Below are 18,790 nucleotides of genomic sequence, written 5' to 3'. Positions count from 1 at the left end.
TCCTGTTCAGCCCCCAGTGACCAAGACGGCCCCAGCCCCACGGAGCTCCCAGGAGGCCCTGAGCCAGGTCCACACCGAAGCCCACCCCATCCCCGCTGCAGAGGACCCCTAGTGTTACCAGGGTTCACAAGAAGGCCAACTTATCAAAAAAGGAAGTTAAAAGACAAGCACTGTCACAGCAGAACGTTTTAATAACAGAATGTGGGAAGGCCGCTATCCCAGACTGGAAAGGAATCTTTAAATAAAGCACAGGAAGCCCCGGGGGTGAAGAACTGTCCTTCCTGTCCCTGCCACTCCCCCCTCCCCCCGCAGCCACCACACAGCCCCTCCAACCTCGAGGCCCCAGGGACCAAGCACAAGGCCCTCCGGGGCCAGTGGGCTCCTACCTTGCAGGCCCTCGGGGCTCTGGCGGGGTGAGGGGGGCAGGAGGGCCCCTCCTCCCTGTGCCCTCCTCACTCCTGCGCTGACCTGCTAGGGGACAGACCCAGAACACCAGAGCTGACCTCATCCCAGGCGCGAGCAAGGAAGCTTCTGGGGAGAGAATGCAGCGGGCAGGACTGCCCAGCTCCCACAGAGCCCCGACCAGAGCCACATCCGTGCAGGGGTCAGGCTGCGAGGGAGAGGGAGCCTTGGTGGCTGCCGTCACTCCTGGACAGGTGCTTCCTCGGCCCTGCGCGCTCCAGCCTGGGACTCCCCCCCGCTGGGCAGCAGTGCCCCTGCCCACAGTGGTCACCAGGATGAACTGCTGTGAGGCACAGCCAGGGGCCTCAGCCGCAGCCCTCAAAGCCCCAAGGGAGGACTCGGGGAATTGGGGGGACCTGGTTGGGCCACCCTGGAGCAATGGTGGCCAAGGTCCCTGGGGGCTCCGAGGCCACCCCGCAGCCCCTCCTCCCTGCAGCCTGTGGTCCTCCAGCCCTTTGGCACACGCACGACGGCAGACCACCTGGTGGGTGTGCAGTGCGGCCAGCACAGCCAGGGGGACGTCTGGAGCACAGCCCTCACCGTTGGGGTCACAGTTGTGAGGGGGGCCTGGGTCAACTTCCCAGGCTCCCTTGCAGCCCTGGCCCTCAGGAGGCCGAGGCTGGCACACGAGGGAGCCGGCCAGTCACAAGGAAGGTGCTGGCACCTTTGCAGATCCCCTTGGAGACCGCACCCTGGGCGAGGAGGCTGTGCGTCCACACCAGCCAGCAGGGCGGGCTGCCCAGAGTGGCACCTGAGGCCAGCGTGGGCCTCCCACTCCCAGAGCTTCAGCCTGTTTCTTCTGCAAAGATGAACCCACTGCTTCGGCCGGGCTCTACTCTGTTTAGCGGCCACGTCCTTAAAGGCCGCCTCACATGGGCTCAGCCACCCACAGACTGGCCACGGTCACAGGCTGTCCCGGGCCATGGGCAGGGCCGGCAAGTCCACAGTGGCGTTTCTGAGAGCAGCGGCCATGGTCATCAGGCGGCTCTGCCCAGGCGGCACAGACAGCGTAGCTCTGAGTCCCCGATCCGCAGGCCTTCAGGGGAGAAGGGGCGGCACCTCCAGCCTGCACCCACCATGCCCGCTGTGCCCACTCGCCATTGGGCCCCGCTCAGGGCGGTGGCAAAGCCCCACCCGGGCCTCGCCTAGGTGAGCTGAGTCGAGGGCTGGAGGTCGGGGGACTCACCTGCGGACTCACAGCGCCGCGTCCACACCTCGTGCCCGCCCGCCCTCCCTCCCTCCTGCTGCCGGCCAATGCCATCGCCCTATGCTAAGTCGCGACGGGTACCGGGTACCGTGGGGCCAGCGCTCCTCGGTGGCGCATGGGGCAGGTCCGCACCTCTGAGGGCCTTCCGCTCCCTGCCAGCGAGCCCGCTGCCCCGGTTCTAGCTGAGGGCACCCAGTAAGTCTAGGGTCCAACACCCGTTGGTTGCACGTGGCGGTGGGTGGGCCCCTGCGAGGGAGACAGCTGGAGCGCCTGCCCAACAGGACGCAGCAGCGGTCGGGGCTCCAAGAGTGGGACCAGGACGCCGGCCCAGACACTCCCGGCAGCCTCTGGACCAACTACAGGGCAGTGCCCCTCCCCAGCCCAGGACCACAGTGAAGGGCCCGCCCTCCCCCCTGCAGGTCGGTGGCAGCTACGGAGCAGGCGGTCCACCTAGCAGCTGCCGCTGCCTCTCTGGGGCCGGACAGCCTGGTAGGCCCAAGAACACATCAAATACAAGGCCCAGGGCGCCGGGGCTTGGGCAGGTGGGCACCGCAGGGGGACGGGTGGCCCTGTGCCCAGAGCAACGAGGGCTCACAGCCAGCCCCGCCTCATGGCCCCCGGGCCCTGCAGAGGGCAGGTGGGACCCAGGGGGAGGCGAGGCTCTGGCCACATTGGGGTCCACCCATAGTCAAGGGCCAGGCTGTGGTTCCAAATGCCACCTTTTACTGCTGGAACACCAGGGGTGCTGACAGGGCGCCAAGGTGAGGGAGCAGCAGCAGAGAGCTCGGCTTGGGGAGCTTGTGCTTGGCTGGGGCCACGTCAGAGGAAAAGGAAGCGTGATCAGACCCAGGCCCCTGGCCCCGGCCGCTTGACCCTGTCCTAGGGAGGACACAGGACAGCCTGCAGGTCCTTGGGCAAAGAGCCGATGACCGTCTCAATGTACAGCTGTGCCTGCCGGAGCGTTGCCTCCTTCACTGGGAGCTGGTGGCCTTGTGCTTGTACCTGCAGGGGCAGCAGTGGTCAGGAGCAGGTGACCTACACACAGGCCGGTGGAGGCTCCACAGGGCCAGGAGACAGCTCACCAGCTTCTCCCGAAGTTTCAGGACCAGGTCCACGACCTCCACCTCAGACTTGTCCTTCATCCAGGCCTCGATGTTCTGCTGGGGACATGACAGAGCCATCCATCACCAAGGCCCTCACCATCCCCTGGGTCCCCCTTTCCTCCCCCGGCCCCAGCACCCCCTTACCGCCTCACAGATGGCCTCGAGGTGCAAAGCCTCCAGCTTGTGGGCCATCTCCTTGTACCGCTGCCGGTACCAGCCGTCGAAGTGTGGGGACTTGAAAAAACGCCTGCGGGTGGCAAAATGCGGGAGCTGTGGGCTGACCCCGTGTGCCAGGGCGGCCTGGCAGGAGCCTCAGGACCCTGAATGCCATCTACACACCTGTACAGGCCCAGCCAGTCGCCCTTGAGGATGCAGGTGAGCTGGGGCCCCGCGTGCTCCAGGCTGCGCAGGAAGTCATCCTGGCGGAAGGGGCGGATCTGGGGAGGAGTCTGAGACAGGGGCCTGGTGAGCTCAGGCTACTGGGGGACACAGCCCCACAGGCCTCGGCCATCAGCTGGCCAGGACCCTCCCCTGCCACACTTCTCAGCCACCTGAGGACCCATCGCCCCCACCCTCCCAGGACAGACCCCCGGACGGCCCCACCCAGACAGAAGGGCCTAGAGGCCCTCATGCGTGGCCCCATTTTTCTGTCCTATGACGGATGCCTAGAGCCCTGGTGCCTCCCATATGCTCGATGACCTCCTCCCTCCCAGACCTCCCCCCAGATGGCCACCGGGACCCGCACCTTCCAGGGTGTGATGCTCTTCTGCAGGGGCATGAGACTGGCCATGTAGTGCTCCTGGGGAGGGGAGGTTGGGAGTGAGCCTGGGGCCACGACCTGGTGCCCCCACCCGCTCTGCCCCGGGCCTCACCAGGGGGATGATGAAGCTCTGCGTGAGCTCCAGCAGGTGCCGTCTCAGCAGTGCTGTCTGTGTGTCCCACGGCCTCTTCTTCTGCAGCCCCTAAGCGGGGGGCACGGGCTGAACTCGCCACATGCACCCCTTTACCCAGAGCAGGCTCACCGCCCCACCCCTCCCCGGCCCTCCCCAGGCCTGTACCTTGAGCAGACGTTTGAGCAGCGCCTTGTCCCGGTGGAGGTGGGCCGAGTACGCGGTGTAAAGGCCTGGCAGGACAGCAGAGTAGGCCCGTCCAGGAGGCCCCCTGGAGCCCTGCCCCACCCGCTCCCGCCTCCAGCCCCGGGCAGCAGTTCCCTGAGAACTCCACCCGCTGCAGAGGAGGGGCTGCAGCCCAAGGGGCACACACCTGGCTTGGTGTCCAGTGTCTTCAGCCTGGAGGGCTTTTTCAGCTTGACCTGCTTGGGAAGATCCCCTGGGGAACACACCCAATGCCAGGCCTCAGGGTTGCAGCCCGACCCACCCTGGGCTGAGCCTCTCGCTGGGTGGGCCTCTGAGCCCCCCCGCCCACCTCCCCCGCTGCCTGGGCAGAGGCCAGGCCAGCCTCACCTGACATCTTGGGCTCTCCCACACGGAGGATGTGGGGCCAGTGCTGGAGCGTTTTGATAAAGAAAGGGTTTGTGACTCCTAGGACCACGTTTGGTCTAGAGAGAGGAGAAGAGAGAGAGAGAAGGGGCAGAGGCAGGCCCAGGGAGGTGGAGCAACGGGGAGCTGGAGGATGGGGACAGACAGGGCACTTACGGGGCCTGCGTGCGGGTGGTGAACTCCTTGAACTCGCTGTCATGGATGGTGAAGTAGGGGCGGTAGTCGCAGCAGAACTTGAGGGGCTGCAGGCAGCTGAGGGCGGGGAGGTCAGCAGAGAGGTCAGCCCCCACCGCTCCTACAGCCCCCTCCCCCGCCGCCTCGCCTACCTGATTAAGGCCAGCACCATCTCTGAGGACATGGCAGGCGAGGGTGCCAGGACCACCAGGGGCTCCCCGAGGAGCATGAGCTCCCACAGAGTCTGCACGTGGGTCAGCACGGGCTGGAAGCACCTAGGGCCCCGCAGAGGCGGTCAGGGAAGGCGGTTCCCAGCCCTTGGCCCACCCGCACCCCCGGCCAGGCGGGCCCAGCTCACACCAGGCACCGCCCTGGACAAGATGCGTGAGGACATCTGAGGATGCTCAGGGGTGTCCAGGGCCACCCCACCCTCTGACCGCGGCCTGTCTTGGCCTGGCCCTGAGCCCCCACACCGAAACACAGGGCAGCTGGGTCTCCGAGGCCTGGCTCCCTCACAGATGTGCCTGGGGAAGAGCAGCCTCACGCAGCAAGGAGCTCCCAACACAGCGGATCCTTCCCTCCTGATTTCTAGAACGTTCCTCCCCACATTGCCCACTTCCTCTTGGTAGTGGCAGCAGAGCCCCGGGCTTCTCTACAATTCTCCCTCATGGAACCGCCCCAGAGTTCACTTCTGGGGCCTGCAGTCCCTCTGGGGGCCCCACGCTGTGCAGGCTTTACCTCATGGGTCCCCTTCACCATTTACTCAGGCAACAGACAGCGGCCTACAGGGCTCACCTGAACAGGTCCAGTTCATGGACGCTGGTGAGGACCACTGGGGCGGGCAGCAGGTTCTGGGAGGAGGGATGGATGGGATCAGGACGGGGGAAGGCTGGTAGCTGGCACCCCAGAGCCCCGAGCAGCACCTTTCACCCCAGGGGAGCCCTGGGCACTGCACCCTTGCCCTGCACACCTCTGCACCCCCATAGCACTGGAGAGGGTGGGGGGCACCCAGCTAGCTTTGCTGAGGGTCTGGCCACCCCCACAGGGCCCCTAGCGAGTGGGGCAGGGACGCCTGGGCAGGTGGGAGGGTCGAGGCAGGTGCGAGGCCACTGGCCCAGAAGCAGGGCCCCACCTCATGGCTACACTGCTTCGGAGGACTGTGCTCAGGCTTGTCCATCCGGGATGGGACTCGAACCTGGGGGATGGAGGGAGTAGCTGCCAGACGGGAGCAGGCATGTCTATAGACCTGGGGCCCTCCCTCCCCAGCCAGCCCTCACCTGGAGGACGACTCCCATGACCGGCAGGTTCAGGGTCTGCCCCGGCACAGGCGCTGGCCACTGGTCTATCTCGTTGCACACTGTGGACACAGGTGGCCAGTGTCGGGAACCTGCCCCAAGCAGCAGCCGCTGGCCGGAGGTGCCGAGAGCTTCAGCCAGGGAGATGGTGCCATCTGGCAGCGCCTGGCAGCCACTCACCCGCTTCCAGGCAGGGGGCCAACTTGTCAAAATACTCAGGGGCGATGAGGCTCAGCAGCGCCTGGAACAGCCGGACGAAGGGCAGGCGGGACACCAGCACCAGGGACTGCAGGACCCGCAGGGCCGGTGAGAGGTCCTCCCAGCCACGCAGGCTCTGCGGGGCCCCTGATGCCGGGCTCATCCAGAGTCTACCCGGGGAGCGGCATCCCGCAAACTCCACAAGACAGCCGTCCCTGGGAATGGCCCATCCTGGACCCCAGGGCCAGTGGACAGAACACCCCAAGCCTGCCCCAGATGGGGCAGGGAGCCCTCAGAGCACAGCCGGGCCCCGGGCCTTCACAGGGAAATGCGCATGGCCAGGATTTCTGGGATGATCTTCCCGGGACTCAAGCAGCTTTTGCTTATGGTGTCTGAGTTCAAGAAGGAAGTTGTTCTAATCTGGAAAGCATGAGCCCGCTCCCGTCAGCAGCAAGGAGCAGGGACATCGGGAGCTCACAGGGGGCTGCAGGTGCTGTGACGGCCAAGGCAGGCAGCAGCGCCTGTTCCCCAGAGGGCCCAGGAGGCACCTGCTCTCCAAGCCCTCACCTGCTGCCCAGGCGGGGTGGCCTATGTGGCCCAGGCAGTGAGCTGTGCCCCATGCCAAGTGGCTGGGGGCTACAGGACACGTGGGCACCAGCCCTGCCTCACAGCAGCACCACCCCAGAGCAGCCAGGTGGCTCACCTTCTGGAAGTAACCCCTCTTCACAGAACTGTCCTTCACCTGCCTGAAGTACACGTAACCGAAGTAGTGTGCTGGCTCCCTCTGCAAAAACAGCGTCAGCCGGGCCGAGCTCACTCCCCATGTTCCCTCCTGCCCACCCAGACCAGCGGCCAGGGCTGCAACCACTCTCTCCAGCCATGGAGGTCAGGCTGGGGGGTCCTTGGCTCACAAGGTGGCCGACCCCTCTACAGAGGGCACCTCTGCAGGCACTGTGGTCACAGCTCAAGGGGCCTGGGAGCACCCAGTGGTGAAAAGAGCTGCCTCACTCCCACGGAGGCTGGGGCGCCAAACCTACAGGCGTGGTGGGGCTTGCAGCACTTGGGAACCCTCGTGGTTGCTCGCACCAGGCCAGCCCTGGCCTCTGGGGAGAGGCAGCCCGCACTCACTTGCAATGACACAGGGGCCCCGCTGTCGTAGCGGCGGTCCTCAGCATGCCAGGGGCTCCTCTGCCCGCCGCACTGCCGAATGCGGAAGCTGAACTGAGTGTCTCCCAGGCAGCCTGGAAAGGGAGGCAGCCCCCACCCGGCCCATATCAGGGTGGAAACCCTCCTGCCAGCTTGAGGGGAGGGGACCACAGACAAGGCCACGAATGCCTCCAGAGAGAAAGCCCAGCCTGCCAGAAAGTCTGTGTCCTGATTCCTAACCTCAGTCTCAACCTAAACACCGCCCCCAACAGCAGCAGGGACAGCTGCATGCATGGTGCAGTCAGCTTGCACAGGGGCCCTAGGGGACACCGGGAGGCCCTGGTGTGGGGCCTGGTCGGCTGGTCTGCGACAGGAAAACAGGCCTGCACGGACGGCCAAGTCCTGGAGAAGAGCAAAGGCCAGGTGGCCACTGTGGTGGGATGTAAGAACCAGACCCCACCCATCGCTCTGCCTAGAGACACCCTGCAAATCAGGGTAACCTGACCAGCGCTGCTGCCGGGAGCTCTGGATGTCTACAGCGAGCAGGGAGCAGGGAGTGGGTTGGCGCAGGCAGGCAGTGATGCTGACAGTGGTCACGTCCACGCCTGGGCCATGGGGGTCCTGGACAGCCTCAGTACCCACCTTCTGCGTGTCACCCACCCCAGCCCCAGAGCCAACGTCCCAGGGATCGGCTACCTGAGTGCGAGTCGGGAAAGGACAGGTAGCAGATGCTGCTTTTCTGAAACACAGGAAACCAGGTGAGGGCCGGCTCAGGTCGGGGCCACGGCTGCTCCCAGGAAGGCCAGGACCCACCTCCTTGTCCGTGAGCCGGAAGTCACTGGGGTACACCAGCTGTGGGGACACAGGGCACCCAGTCACCTGCTGCCTTACAGGAATGCTTCCCTGGCGGCCACCGCCTCCTCTCCGGCTTCTCCGGCCCTTCTCAGCGCGAGTCCCCTTCATCCTTCCCTCCTGTCAGCTACCACACACGGGCCAGCTCCCCAACTCCCTTCTCGCACCCCTCCCCTCGTGCAACTGTGCTGAGACCTCCCTGCCTCCCTCACCCCAGGGTTCGTCCCCAGAGCTTCCAGAGGTGGTTTTCAGAACCCCCACACCCCCACACCTGCCTCTTTCCCACAGCAAGTGACCCCAGGGCTCTGCCTGCAGGTCCCACCTCCCCTCTGTTCCCCCTCCTGAACCCTTCCACTTAGCCAGAAGGTCTCGGGCTGCACAGTTCCCCAGGGCTTGCTCCCCTAGATGGGGCCTGCCCAGATTCCCCATTTCCTAGTCTTGAGTCAGACGGCACCGAAGACAGTGGCATCCCTGCCTGTGGACAGCATCCCGAGCGCTTTCATCCCAACCTCTGCTAGTCAGGAACCCGGAAGCTTCTGGCCTGTAACCCCCGCCCCAGCAAGAGCCCTAGGAGAGCACCCTGAGCCCTGCAGCGTCAGCAGCAGGCCCTTAGGGATGTAGGAGGCAGGCCACACTCTGGAGCAGCTGCGGCCTGAGGCTCGCTCTCGGGCTCAGCAGCTCTATGCGCCGGCCCAGGGCCAGAGCGGATTTCATTACAGGATCCCCCCAAAAGGCAGGGGGCCCCACGGCCCTCACTCCAGTGCACCTCTGAGGTGTCTTCCTGGGAGCTGGTGTGCCTTGGGCTTTGCTGCTGCCCTGGCCTTTGCTCTCCAGAGAGCACAGTGCTAGGAGTCTATGGGGGGGGGTCAGGAGACAGGGCTTGCATGCAAGGAGCTCCAACTTGCCTTGTCCCCCCAGACTCAACACTGAGGAGGAGCTCGGTTTAAGCTGAAGTGAAACCGTTCAATAAAAAAAATTGATTGTGAAAGCATCAAATGCTACTATTCCTCTTACTCTTCTCACCAAATTTTGTTTTGGAAATATGGCTGTTTTCATGAAAACGTCTACATGTTTTTTTTTTTTTTGAAAACGTCTACGTTAACAGAGTACTTTTATTTTAACGTCAGCTCAATAACTATTGTGTTTCTCAGCTTTAACTTCTAGTGCAGTAAACGTTGACACATATTCGTACAAAAAGCTTCTTGGGGGGACGCCTGGTGGCTCAGCAGTTCAGCGTCTGCCTTAGGCTAAGGCCGTGATCCCAGAGTCCTGGGATCGAGTCCTGCATTGGGCTCCCTGCAGGGACCCTGCCTCTCCCTCTGCCTGCGTGTCTGCCTCTCTCTGGGTCTCTCAGGAGTATATAAAATCTTAAAAAAAAAGGTTTTTTTGGCATCAATAACGTTCACGATTATAAAGGGTCCTGGGACTGTGCAGTGCCGGAGCTGGGGCGTGGGAGGGCACGACCACCACAGTGGAGGGGGCTCTGGGGCTCTCCAGGCAGAGCTCATGCCACAGGCTTCCCAGGGAGGCTGGGTAGGCGCAGCCAGGCCCCCTCCTCAGCTTATCCACAGGTTCCCGTCCCGCACCTACCCCCAAGGCCCTGCCTCACCCGCAGGCTTCACTGCACCTATCAGCCTGGAACCCCCTCCCTGTATCCCATGCGCACTGGGGGTCCCAAACCACTGTGTCCCTAGCACAGAACGTGAGCTCCTACAGGGCAAAGCCTGGCTGCTTTACTGGATTTAGTGGATGAGTGAGTGGAGAGCTCCTGGCCTTCATTGTTGCTGCCTTTTCTGAGGAACAGTTTCCGTCAAGCAGTCCCTTCTTCCCCGCCTGCCTCTCTCCTCCTCCTCCTCCAAGACCAGCCATGCCCGGCCCCTCCCTCTGAGCTGCATTTGTCCAGTGTCTGTGGATCACCAGCTCCTGGAAGGCAGCCTCTGGGTCTGCCGTCCACATTTGTGCACCGTGGACGATGCTGCGAGGTCTGCATTGCTCAGGCAGTCCAAGATGGGTGAGCACTGAGCAGGTGAAATGACCCCAAGCAAGAGGCAAACCTGATGAGGACCGTGTGGCTGTGCTGCTGATAGGCTCACGGCCAGACTCCCACACAGACCTCACGATTCAGAGAGGCCCTGCGTCCCCAAAACCCCCGGCCAGAGCTGTGCACCCTCACCAAAGGCTCAGAAAGTCACAGAGCCTTGAACAGGACTTGCTGAGAATCAGCTTTCTAAAAGTTCTAGAAAAATATACTTAAGAATGCCCTAAGGACACAGAAAAAGCTCTTAACTTCTGTGATTTTCCAAGGAATGTGAGCAACAGTGAGGATGTGGGCTCTGCAGCCCCAGGCAGATCTGTCACCTCCGGGTGCTCCACGGGGCTGCAGCAGCAACGCCCGCCTGGTGGGGATGGGCTGGCCAGGCGGATCCCAAAGTTCTTGACAAGGGTCCGCCCTTTCTGTTTGGAAGACTGGGGTCTCCCACAGGCTCTCAGGAGTCAGCACAGCCTTGGCACATGCCCCTGGCCCCCTGGCCGCGCACAGCTCCCGGGTCTGTGTCCTGACCTCGGGACATAGGAACGACCTTGTGACAGGGCCGGGGACGCAGGGAGGAAGGGAGGCTGCCCAGGGTGGGTGGGGGGCCTGCAGGCAATGGGGCACCCCAGGCCCCCGAGCGGGTGCAGCTGGTGAGCAGGACGCCTGCGGGCTGGAAAGGGCCCCAGCCTGCGTGTGAGGCCTGGTGAACGCGTAGGTGTGGGCGGAGGAGGCCGCGCGGCCGCAAACGTCGGCCGGGGAGTGTGGAGGGGGGAAGGGGGTGACCGCGCCAGAGCGGACTCCCACCGAGTGACCCCGCGGCACGGAGGGTGGAGGCCAGAGACCCGCCGGGCACCCCGAGGGCAGGGCCCGCTCTCCTGGTCTCGGGGGACGTCCTGGCAATCGGACCCTTCGTCCTCTGTTCGGGGAGGGCACTTTGAGGAGTGACCGGCGCCGGGCTTGCGAAGGGTCGGTCCCAGGGCTGCTCCCGGGATGCGGGGGGCGGGGGCTGGGCGCGTCCCCCGCCCCGCCGCCCCCTCCCCCCTGCCGCCGCCCCCGCGCGGCCCGCTCACCTCCAGCGCCTGGCCCAGCTCCAGGTCGAAAGTGACCACGCACACGCACTCCAGCCAGGCCGAGAAGCGCGCCCACGGTGCTCCCGCAGCCCGCGCTCCGGGGGACGCCGCGCCCAGGCGGCCGCGAGCCCGGCGAGGCCCGGCGCCCGACAGCGCGTCCATGGCGGCTGGGACTGCGCCCGCCGCGCGTTGCCGGGGGAACGGTTCCGAGGCGTTGCCGGGGGAACAGCCCGGAGGCAGACGCCTGGCGCCGGAAGGGACCGCGCCGCGAAGCAGTGGAGCGGCAGCTGCGGGCCAGAGGGGCCCTGCCATCGCGTCGGCGCCTCTGGCGGCCGGAGGACCGCCGTGCAGCGGAGCGGCGCCCAGCCCACCAACGAGAAGGGCCCGCGCGGGCCAGAGCGGCCGGAGCCAGGAGGCGGAACTTCCGGGGAGGTCGGTCAGGCGGGGGTCGGGGCTTCCGGGGGTGCCGCTCGGACGGGCGTGGCGCGCAGGCGGGGGGACCCTGTCCCGGCGGCTCTCGCCGCTCGCGTCAGGGCCAACACCTGCCGTCGTCGGCTCGGATTCCAGCCGGGTCGGGACGTTGCCCCGCGATGCCGGGTGTCTGCCTGTGGTCCCCCGCGGGGTCGTGTCCGCAGCCTCCCGCGTCGTGACTCCGTGGGCCTGCCCGCCGACCCCCCGGAGCCCCCGAGGCTGGGGCGGCACCTGCGCGCAGTCTGGGCCACGACCGCCAGGTCCCCGCGGCTTCCCGGAGTGCGGGGCCTGCTGGGGGCCCGGTGCCCCGGGTCGCCGCGGCGGATGGGGCTCGTGATGTGCGTGCGCCTGTCCGAATCCCGGCCCAAAGCTGGTCACGTGCGCGCAGAATGAGGGACGTGCTGTGATGGGCCACGACCATCCTCTGCAGTGACCCCCGCCCTTGAACCTAAGGCGCCCCTGTTCCGAAGCTGACAGCGATGCGCCACTGAGTGTTCCCAAGCATCCCGTTAGGAAGTGTCCGATGCAGAAAAGGTCAGTGAGCTGCACCCCGGCCGCCCAGTCACCTGTTTTACCCTGTGTCCCCGCATCTGTCTCCATCCCTCAAGCCACCTTATTTTTAGATTACGTCCAAAGACAGTTGTAGACATCAGTGCTCTCCCCCACCAAATACTTCAGTGTGTGTATTATTAACCAGTACTTTTTAGTTCAGTTTTTTCTTTTTTTTGGGGGGGGGTGGGAAGTAAAATAAATTTATTTATTTTTAATTAATAATTTTTTATTTATGTATTTATTTTGGAGTAAAATTTACGTGTAGTGAAACGGGTGGGTTTTTTTGTTCGTTTGTTTTTAAAGACTTTATTTATTTATTCATGAGAGACACAGAGCAAGAGGCAGAGACACAGGCAGAGGGAGAAGCAGGCTCCATGTAGGGAGCCCGATGCGGGACTCGATCCCAGGACTCCAGAATCATGTCCTGGGCCAAAGGCAGGCACTCAACCACTGAGCCACCCAGGGATCCCAGAAATAGGTGGTTCTTAGAATCACCATTAACTCAAAGAACTAGCAGGATAAGGAAGGAACAGCGCCATCCCCTCAGGAAGTCCCCTGTTGCCTCTTTTCCAGTCGAGCACCACCACCCTCCACAATTCCATGATTCTTTGCACCACGAGTGACCCTGTTCCAGAACTTCATAAAAGTGGAATCATACAGCGTGAAGTCTTGTGTGTCTGGCTTCTTTCACTCACCGTAATGTGTTTTGTTTTGTTTTGTTTTTTTTTTTTTTAAGGATTTTATTTATTTTGATAGAAAACGAGGCAGCGTAGAAGCAGGAGGAACAGCAGAAGCAGGAGGAGAAGCAGGCTCCCCACTGAGCAGGGAGACGGATGCTGGGCTCAATCCCAGGACCCCGGGATCATGACCTGAGCGGAAGGCAGACGCTTAACAGACTAGGCCACCCAGGCGCCTCCACAATGTTTTTGATATTCATCCATTTTGTGGTGTATTTCCCGAGCTCATCCCTTCTTACTGCAGAGTATGCTTCTTTGTAAGTGTATTACAGTTGTTTATTCATTTATCCTATTGATCCTTTGCATTTCTATACAAATTTTAGTAGTAGCTTATCAATTCCTTTTTTTTTTTTTAACAAAGATTTTGTTTATTAAAGAGAGAGCACACAGGAGCAGGGGGCGAGGCAGAGGGAGAAGGAGAAGCAGACTCCCCAGTGATTGGGGAACCAGTTGCGGGGCTCAATCCCAGCACCTTGGACTGGATCCCAGGACTCTGGGATCATGGGTGAGCCGAGAGCAGACACTTAACCAATGGAACCATCCATAGCTCATCATTTTCTACAAAAAAACGAAAGAAGACCATGTGCTGAAAATTTCCCAGGAATTGCATCGAATCTACAGATCAATTTAGGGAGAACTGCCATCTCACGTTGCTGGTGTTCTATGCATGACGTGGCCATGATATTTCACTCCATTTATTTAGGTCTTCAGTAATTTTTCTTGGCAATGTTTTTGTTCATTGGGAATTGGAGCACACCCAGGTTTGATAATAGGCTAGGAGAGTTCATAGGATTTAGCATGTAGTCATTCTATGTCATTACATTATATCTTGATTTCAGTAAAAGGATACAAAATAAAACCAACAAAGAGAAAGACTCTTGGGGCAAAGTTTCGGGGAGACCAGCCTCCAGGGTCCTTTCTCAGTGGAGTCCCAGAGGAGGCACTTTAAATGTGTCAATGAGTTGTGATAGGATGTGAAATGTTGCCAACCAGGGAAATTCCTTAGAGAAACTTATTGGGAGTTTGTATTTCTTTCCTAAGGCCTCTGTAACAAATTGATACAAACTAGGTGGCTTAAAACAACAGGAACGTATTGTCTTACAGTTTGGGAGGCAGAAGTCAGAAATCAAGCTGTCAGCAGGTTTGGTTCCTTCCCAGGGTTGGGAAAAAGGATTTGTTTCAGGCCTCTGTTAACTTCTGATTGCTGCCTGCAAACCTTGGTTGGATTGTAGGTGTACCATCCTAATCTCTGTTTGTACATCGCCTTCTCCTCTGTGTCTCTTCTTGATTTTTCTTAGAAAAACACCTGTCATTGGATTTAGGACTGCTCTTCCCGTGCCCCCTCCCACCCCCCGAATCAAGGATGATCTCAAGATCCTAACTTAATTACATCTGCAAAGACCCTTTTTCCACAGATCATGTTGACAGGTTTGGGGTGGATATCTTTAGGGGAAGGAACACCATCCAGCTCCCTACAGGACCAGTCAGATAAGCAGCTCTGGTCCAGTGACTGCCCAAATTCCAGATGCCCAGAAAGAAAATGGGTGGTCAGTAGAAGTCACATTGAGTTTAGACATTATGAGCCCCTCTGATCACTCCTTGGAGTGATGGGAACTCTCCTGAAATCCATGTTCCCAGATGCCCACCAAGGGTTAAGTTGGTAAGCAGGGGCTTTCTATGACTAAGTGGTTAGCCGGCTGCATCAACTCTTTTCTGCACTCCCTTTTTTTGTTAAATTTATTCCTAAGTATTTTATTCATTTTGATACAATTGTGAATGGAATTTTTTCTTTCTTTTTAAAGTATAATTAACATGCAGTATTATGTTAGTTGCAGGTGTACAATATAGTGATTTAACAATCCTATGTATTACTCAGTACTCATCACAATAAGTGTACTCTTAATCACAGTCACCTATTTCACCCATCCACTCACCCACACTTTTCCTGTGAATGGAATATTTTTTCTTAAAAATTCTCAGGGGCACTTGGGTAGTTCAGTCAGTTAAATGTCTGGCTCGGTTTTGGTTCAGGTCATGATATTGGAGTCCTGGAGCCCCTTATCAGGTCCTGTACTCAATAGGGGAGTCTGCTTCTCCCTCTCCCTTTGCTCTTCCCCCCCATAAATAAATTTAAAAATCTTTAAAAATTTTTTTCAGATTACTTGTTGCTGGCAAATAGAAGTATAACTGCTGTTTATCTATTGATATATCATCCTCTGACTTCGGTAAACTATTATTTCTAGTAAGGCTTTTTTTTTTTTAATAGATTCCTTAAGATTTTTTTTTTTTTAGGATTTTATTTATTTACAGACAGTGTGTGTAAGAGCAGGGGGGGGGTGGGCGCTCAATCTCACAACCCCAAGATCATGACCTGAGCCGAAACCAAGAGTTGAACACTTAACCGACTATGCCACCCAAGCGCCCCTTTCCTTATATATGTATATTTAAGATTTTATTTACTTATTTTAGAGAAAGAGGGACAGAGCATGGGGGGGAGGGAGGTGCAGAAGGAGAGATAGACTCCCCGCTGAACAGGGAGCTTGATCCCAGGACCCTGAGATCACGACCTGAACCAGAGGCATCTAGATGTCCAAATGACTGAGCCACCTAGGCGCACTGTCCCTTGTGATTTTTTTTTTATGAGTGTCCCTTGTGATTTTTAAATAGATAATCATATCATCTGTGAATAAAGGTAATTTTGTTTCTTCCTTTTTTTTTTTTTTTTTTAGGTTTATTTATTTATTCATGAGAGAGACAGAGATAGAGGCGGAGACACAGGCAAAGGGAGAAGCAGGCACCCTGTGGGGAGCCCAATGTGGGACTCATCCCAGGACCACACCCTGGGCCAAAGGCAGACACTCAACCACTGAGCCACCCAGGCATCCCTTGCTTCTTCCTTTCTAATATGTATGCCTTTAATTTTTTTCTTGCCTTATTGCACTAGCTGGAAACTTTTGTACAATGTAGAAAGATTTCAAATATTTCTTCTATTCCTTGTCTTTCTTTTCCTTCTGGTGTTCTCATCCCATGTCGGGTACACCTTTTGCAGCTGCCCCATCATCGTCTTTGGCTGTTCTCTTCTGTGCTTTTCGGATTTTCTCCTTATTTTTCAGGTTTTTTTTTTAAAGATTTTATTTATTTATTGAGAGAGACAGAGAGGCACAGGCACAGGCAGAGGGAGAAGCAGGCTCCATGCAGGGAGTCTGACGTGGGACTCCATCCCAGGTCTCCAGGATCATGCCTGGGCTGAAGGCAGCGCCAAACCGCTGAGCCACCCGGGCTGCCTGGTAGTGATACTTTTTACACGATGCTGAATTTGGTTCTTCATTCATTCTTGCTGATTTGCATGACCATCTTGTGTCATTTCCTTTCAGCTTGAGGAACTATCTTTGGTACTTCCTATAAGGCAGATCCGTCAGCAATGAATTTTCTATTTTGTCTGTGAACGTCTTGATCTCACCTTCATTTCCGAGGATTGTATTTTTGGGTATAGAATTTTTTCAGTGACAGGTTTTACTTTTCCTTTGGCACTTTGGATGTGTCATTCTATTGCCTCATGGTCATTGTCCCCTTATGAAATTTCAGCTATTAGTTGTATCATTGTTACCCTTTATGTGATGGGCCATTTTACTCTTGCTGCTTTCATGGTTTCCTGTCATGACATGCAGGAATTTGGTGATGGCATACAGAAGTTCAGATCTCCCTGTGTTTCTCTCATGTGGGCCTATGGATCAGTAGTCTTATGATGCCCTGGCTTCTGTCTGGCTGAAGTGTGGCGGTTCTTGTAGAACAGGATAGGACCACACTTCCTCCTGTTCTGATGGCACTCAGAAGGAAGTGTTTATTTTATTTAAGATTTTATTTTATTTTAAGATGTTATTTATTTATTCATGAGAGACACAGAGAGGGGAAGAGACATGGGCAGAAGGATAGGCAGACTCCCTGTGAGGAGCCCGATGCAGGACTCGATCCCAGGACCCCGGGGTCACACCCTGGGCTGAAGGCAGATGCTCACCTGCTGAGCCACCCAGGCATCCCCCAAGGTTTTATTATTTTTAAGTAATCTCTGCACCCAATATGGGGATCAAACTCATGACCCTGAGACCAAGACTCATATATTCTTCTGAGCCAGCCAGGTGCCCCTGGGCAGCACTCATTTTACACCACAGTTTTACTTTTTTCAATTTATTGGTGAATAATTTTGCATTTGGTGTTCTTAGTGATAGAATTTATTTTAGTTGATCCTCCTCCTGTGTCAGAAATACTGAATTCAGCTTGGCTCTATTTTCACCATTTTGTGTACACTATAAGGCAGTTTAGAAGAGAAGTCTGTTAGGGAGCCATACATATTAATATCTTAAGAGCAATTACAGAAACAAGGATTGTGGTAGCTCTACATATTTTCTCTTTGCACATTACAGTGGGTTTTTAAAAAAGATTTTGTTTATTCATGAGAGACCCAGAGAGAGGCAGAGACACAGGCAGAGGGAGAAGCAGACTCCCTGCGGGGAGCCCGATGCAGGACTCGATCCTGGGACCTTGAGATCACAAGCTGAGCTGAAGGCAGATGGTCAACCCCTGAGCCACCCAGGTGCCCCGCACATTACAGTATTTACTTGTATATACCGACCATTTTCTTCTCTCTCCTTTCCAGTTTTTAAAATAAACAGGTGGTCGGAGGTTATCTATTATTTCACTTTAACATAAGGGCATAAGAGAATACTCAGTGGGACGGAAACAGAATTCAAGGAGTACGAAATGCAGCCAACTGTTGCTATAGGGGCGTCTGTGACTGCAGGTGTGCTCATTATCAATGCTTATTCTTCACCTGTAATAAGGACAGATGCATCTTGTTAGGTGAAAATAAAGTGTTTTGTTGTTTTTTTTTTTTTTTTTTCAAAGATTTTATTTATTCATGAGAGACAGAGAGAGAGGAGCAGAGACACAGGCAGAGGGAGAAGCAGGCTCCATGCAGGGGCCCTGATGCGGGACTCGATCCCAGGACCCCGGGGTCACGCCCTGCGCCAAAGGCAGATGCTCAGCCGCTGAACCACCCAGGCATCCCTGTTTTGTTGTTGAGTGGACATTCAAGTATGTTTGAAAGGATGCAAACAGAACCCAACTATCCAGAGGGTTAGACTCTACCTGTTTTCCATTTATGCTTCAGCTCCCAATCCACTTCTGCTTGCTTGCTTGCAATAATGGAGCTGGATCCTAGAAGCATTTCTCTTCTGCCTTTGGCAGGATGTTAGGTTTTGCTGGTAGAGAGTGTGGGAGAGTCCTGGTCTAGGTGTGCATTCTTTTTCTTCTCCCACTGGGCAGCTGCCAGAGCCATAAGTGGGAGACTTGGAGTGGTGTTGCCTCTGTGAATGGCTTCCTACTCAGTTCAGCATCAGGCTGTGGGCAAATTCTCAGGGAATCTCATAGACCCCCCCTCCCCCAGCAGGAGGCTTTCCAGGCTTAGCTGGCCTGCACCTTGGAGAGCTGTATTCCTGTCCATCAGCCTCTGCTCATATCACCGCTATCCCTGGACAACCCAGGGAATGACTGTTGTCCACTAGGCTGCGGCCACACAACCCAGCAACACAGCATGAATTCCCACCTTGGGGAGGGAACCTCCCTTCCAAGTTATGGAGGGAACTCTGTAGTCAACTTTCTTGACTATAGAGTTCTCTTTACTCCTTTGTAATTCATCTCCTACTATTGGTAATTTTTATTTAATTTTTTATTTTAAAAAATATTCATTCATGAGAGACACAGAGAGAGGTAGAGACGCAGGCAGAGGGAGAAGCTGGCTCCATGCAGGGAGCTCGATGTGGGACTTGATCCCGGGTCTCCAGTATCACACCTTGGGCCAAAGGCAGGCGCTAAACCCCTGAGCCACCCAGGCGTCCCTATTGGTAATTTGTATATCAAACTTTCTGTGAAGTCATTTTATGGTTTCTGTCCTGTTATTGGACGGTGACTACTGACACAAGAAGGAAGAAACCAA

The 18,790-nt window shown here is 57.5% G+C and overlaps 1 protein-coding gene and 1 long non-coding RNA gene across 7 annotated transcripts; one reads left to right on the top strand and one right to left on the bottom strand.

Annotated features, from left to right (window-relative positions):
* Window positions 1–171: 171 nt before the first annotated feature.
* DENND6B (DENN domain containing 6B) lies at window positions 172–11,215 on the bottom strand. Of its 4 annotated transcripts, none has more exons than XM_072843415.1 (20): window positions 11,039–11,215; window positions 7,898–7,936; window positions 7,781–7,823; window positions 7,067–7,179; window positions 6,642–6,722; window positions 5,921–6,026; window positions 5,723–5,802; window positions 5,578–5,640; window positions 5,241–5,296; window positions 4,598–4,720; window positions 4,428–4,523; window positions 4,236–4,330; window positions 4,036–4,101; window positions 3,831–3,895; window positions 3,645–3,734; window positions 3,518–3,571; window positions 3,112–3,221; window positions 2,917–3,019; window positions 2,752–2,829; window positions 172–2,671 (listed from the first exon to the last, which is right to left on the bottom strand). In XM_072843415.1, the coding sequence occupies exons 1-20, from the start codon at window positions 11,198–11,200 to the stop codon at window positions 2,549–2,551; spliced, it is 1,746 nt and encodes a 581-aa protein (XP_072699516.1). In that variant the 5' UTR covers window positions 11,201–11,215; the 3' UTR covers window positions 172–2,548. The 4 variants fall into 4 exon arrangements, with proteins under 4 accessions (XP_072699516.1, XP_072699517.1, XP_072699518.1 ...); XM_072843416.1 differs by having other exon boundaries at window positions 2,752–2,826; XM_072843417.1 differs by having other exon boundaries at window positions 5,921–5,981.
* Window positions 11,216–11,485: 270 nt separating this feature from the next.
* Window positions 11,486–17,684, top strand: LOC140642607 (uncharacterized). Of its 3 annotated transcripts, none has more exons than XR_012039035.1 (3): window positions 11,486–12,043; window positions 12,798–13,055; window positions 15,528–17,684. It is a non-coding gene; the product is annotated as an uncharacterized lncRNA (long non-coding RNA). The 3 variants fall into 3 exon arrangements; XR_012039034.1 differs by lacking the exon at window positions 15,528–17,684 and adding an exon at window positions 13,176–15,506; XR_012039033.1 differs by lacking the exon at window positions 15,528–17,684 and adding an exon at window positions 13,160–15,506.
* The last annotated feature ends 1,106 nt before the right edge of the window (window positions 17,685–18,790 follow it).

The sequence above is a fragment of the Canis lupus genome, chromosome 11 (genome assembly GCF_048164855.1).
Source record: "Canis lupus baileyi chromosome 11, mCanLup2.hap1, whole genome shotgun sequence".
NCBI classification, from domain to species: domain Eukaryota; kingdom Metazoa; phylum Chordata; class Mammalia; order Carnivora; family Canidae; genus Canis; species Canis lupus.
The sequence above is the reverse complement of the archived record's forward strand: the minus strand, read 5'-3'. Positions and strand labels throughout refer to the sequence as shown.

What these genes read in the sequence shown, in the direction of transcription:
- DENND6B (XM_072843415.1), bottom strand. Translation starts at nt 11,200, where the DNA reads ATGGACGCGCTGTCGGGCGCCGGGCCTCGCCGGGCTCGCGGCCGCCTG. An exon ending in ACCACCCGCACGCAGGCCCC is followed by an intron (nt 4,331 to 4,427) that starts GTAAGTGCCCTG and finishes TCCTCTCTCTAG; the next exon opens with ACCAAACGTGGTCCTAGGAG. An exon ending in TGAAACTTCGGGAGAAGCTG is followed by an intron (nt 2,672 to 2,751) that starts GTGAGCTGTCTC and finishes CTGCCCCTGCAG; the next exon opens with GTACAAGCACAAGGCCACCA.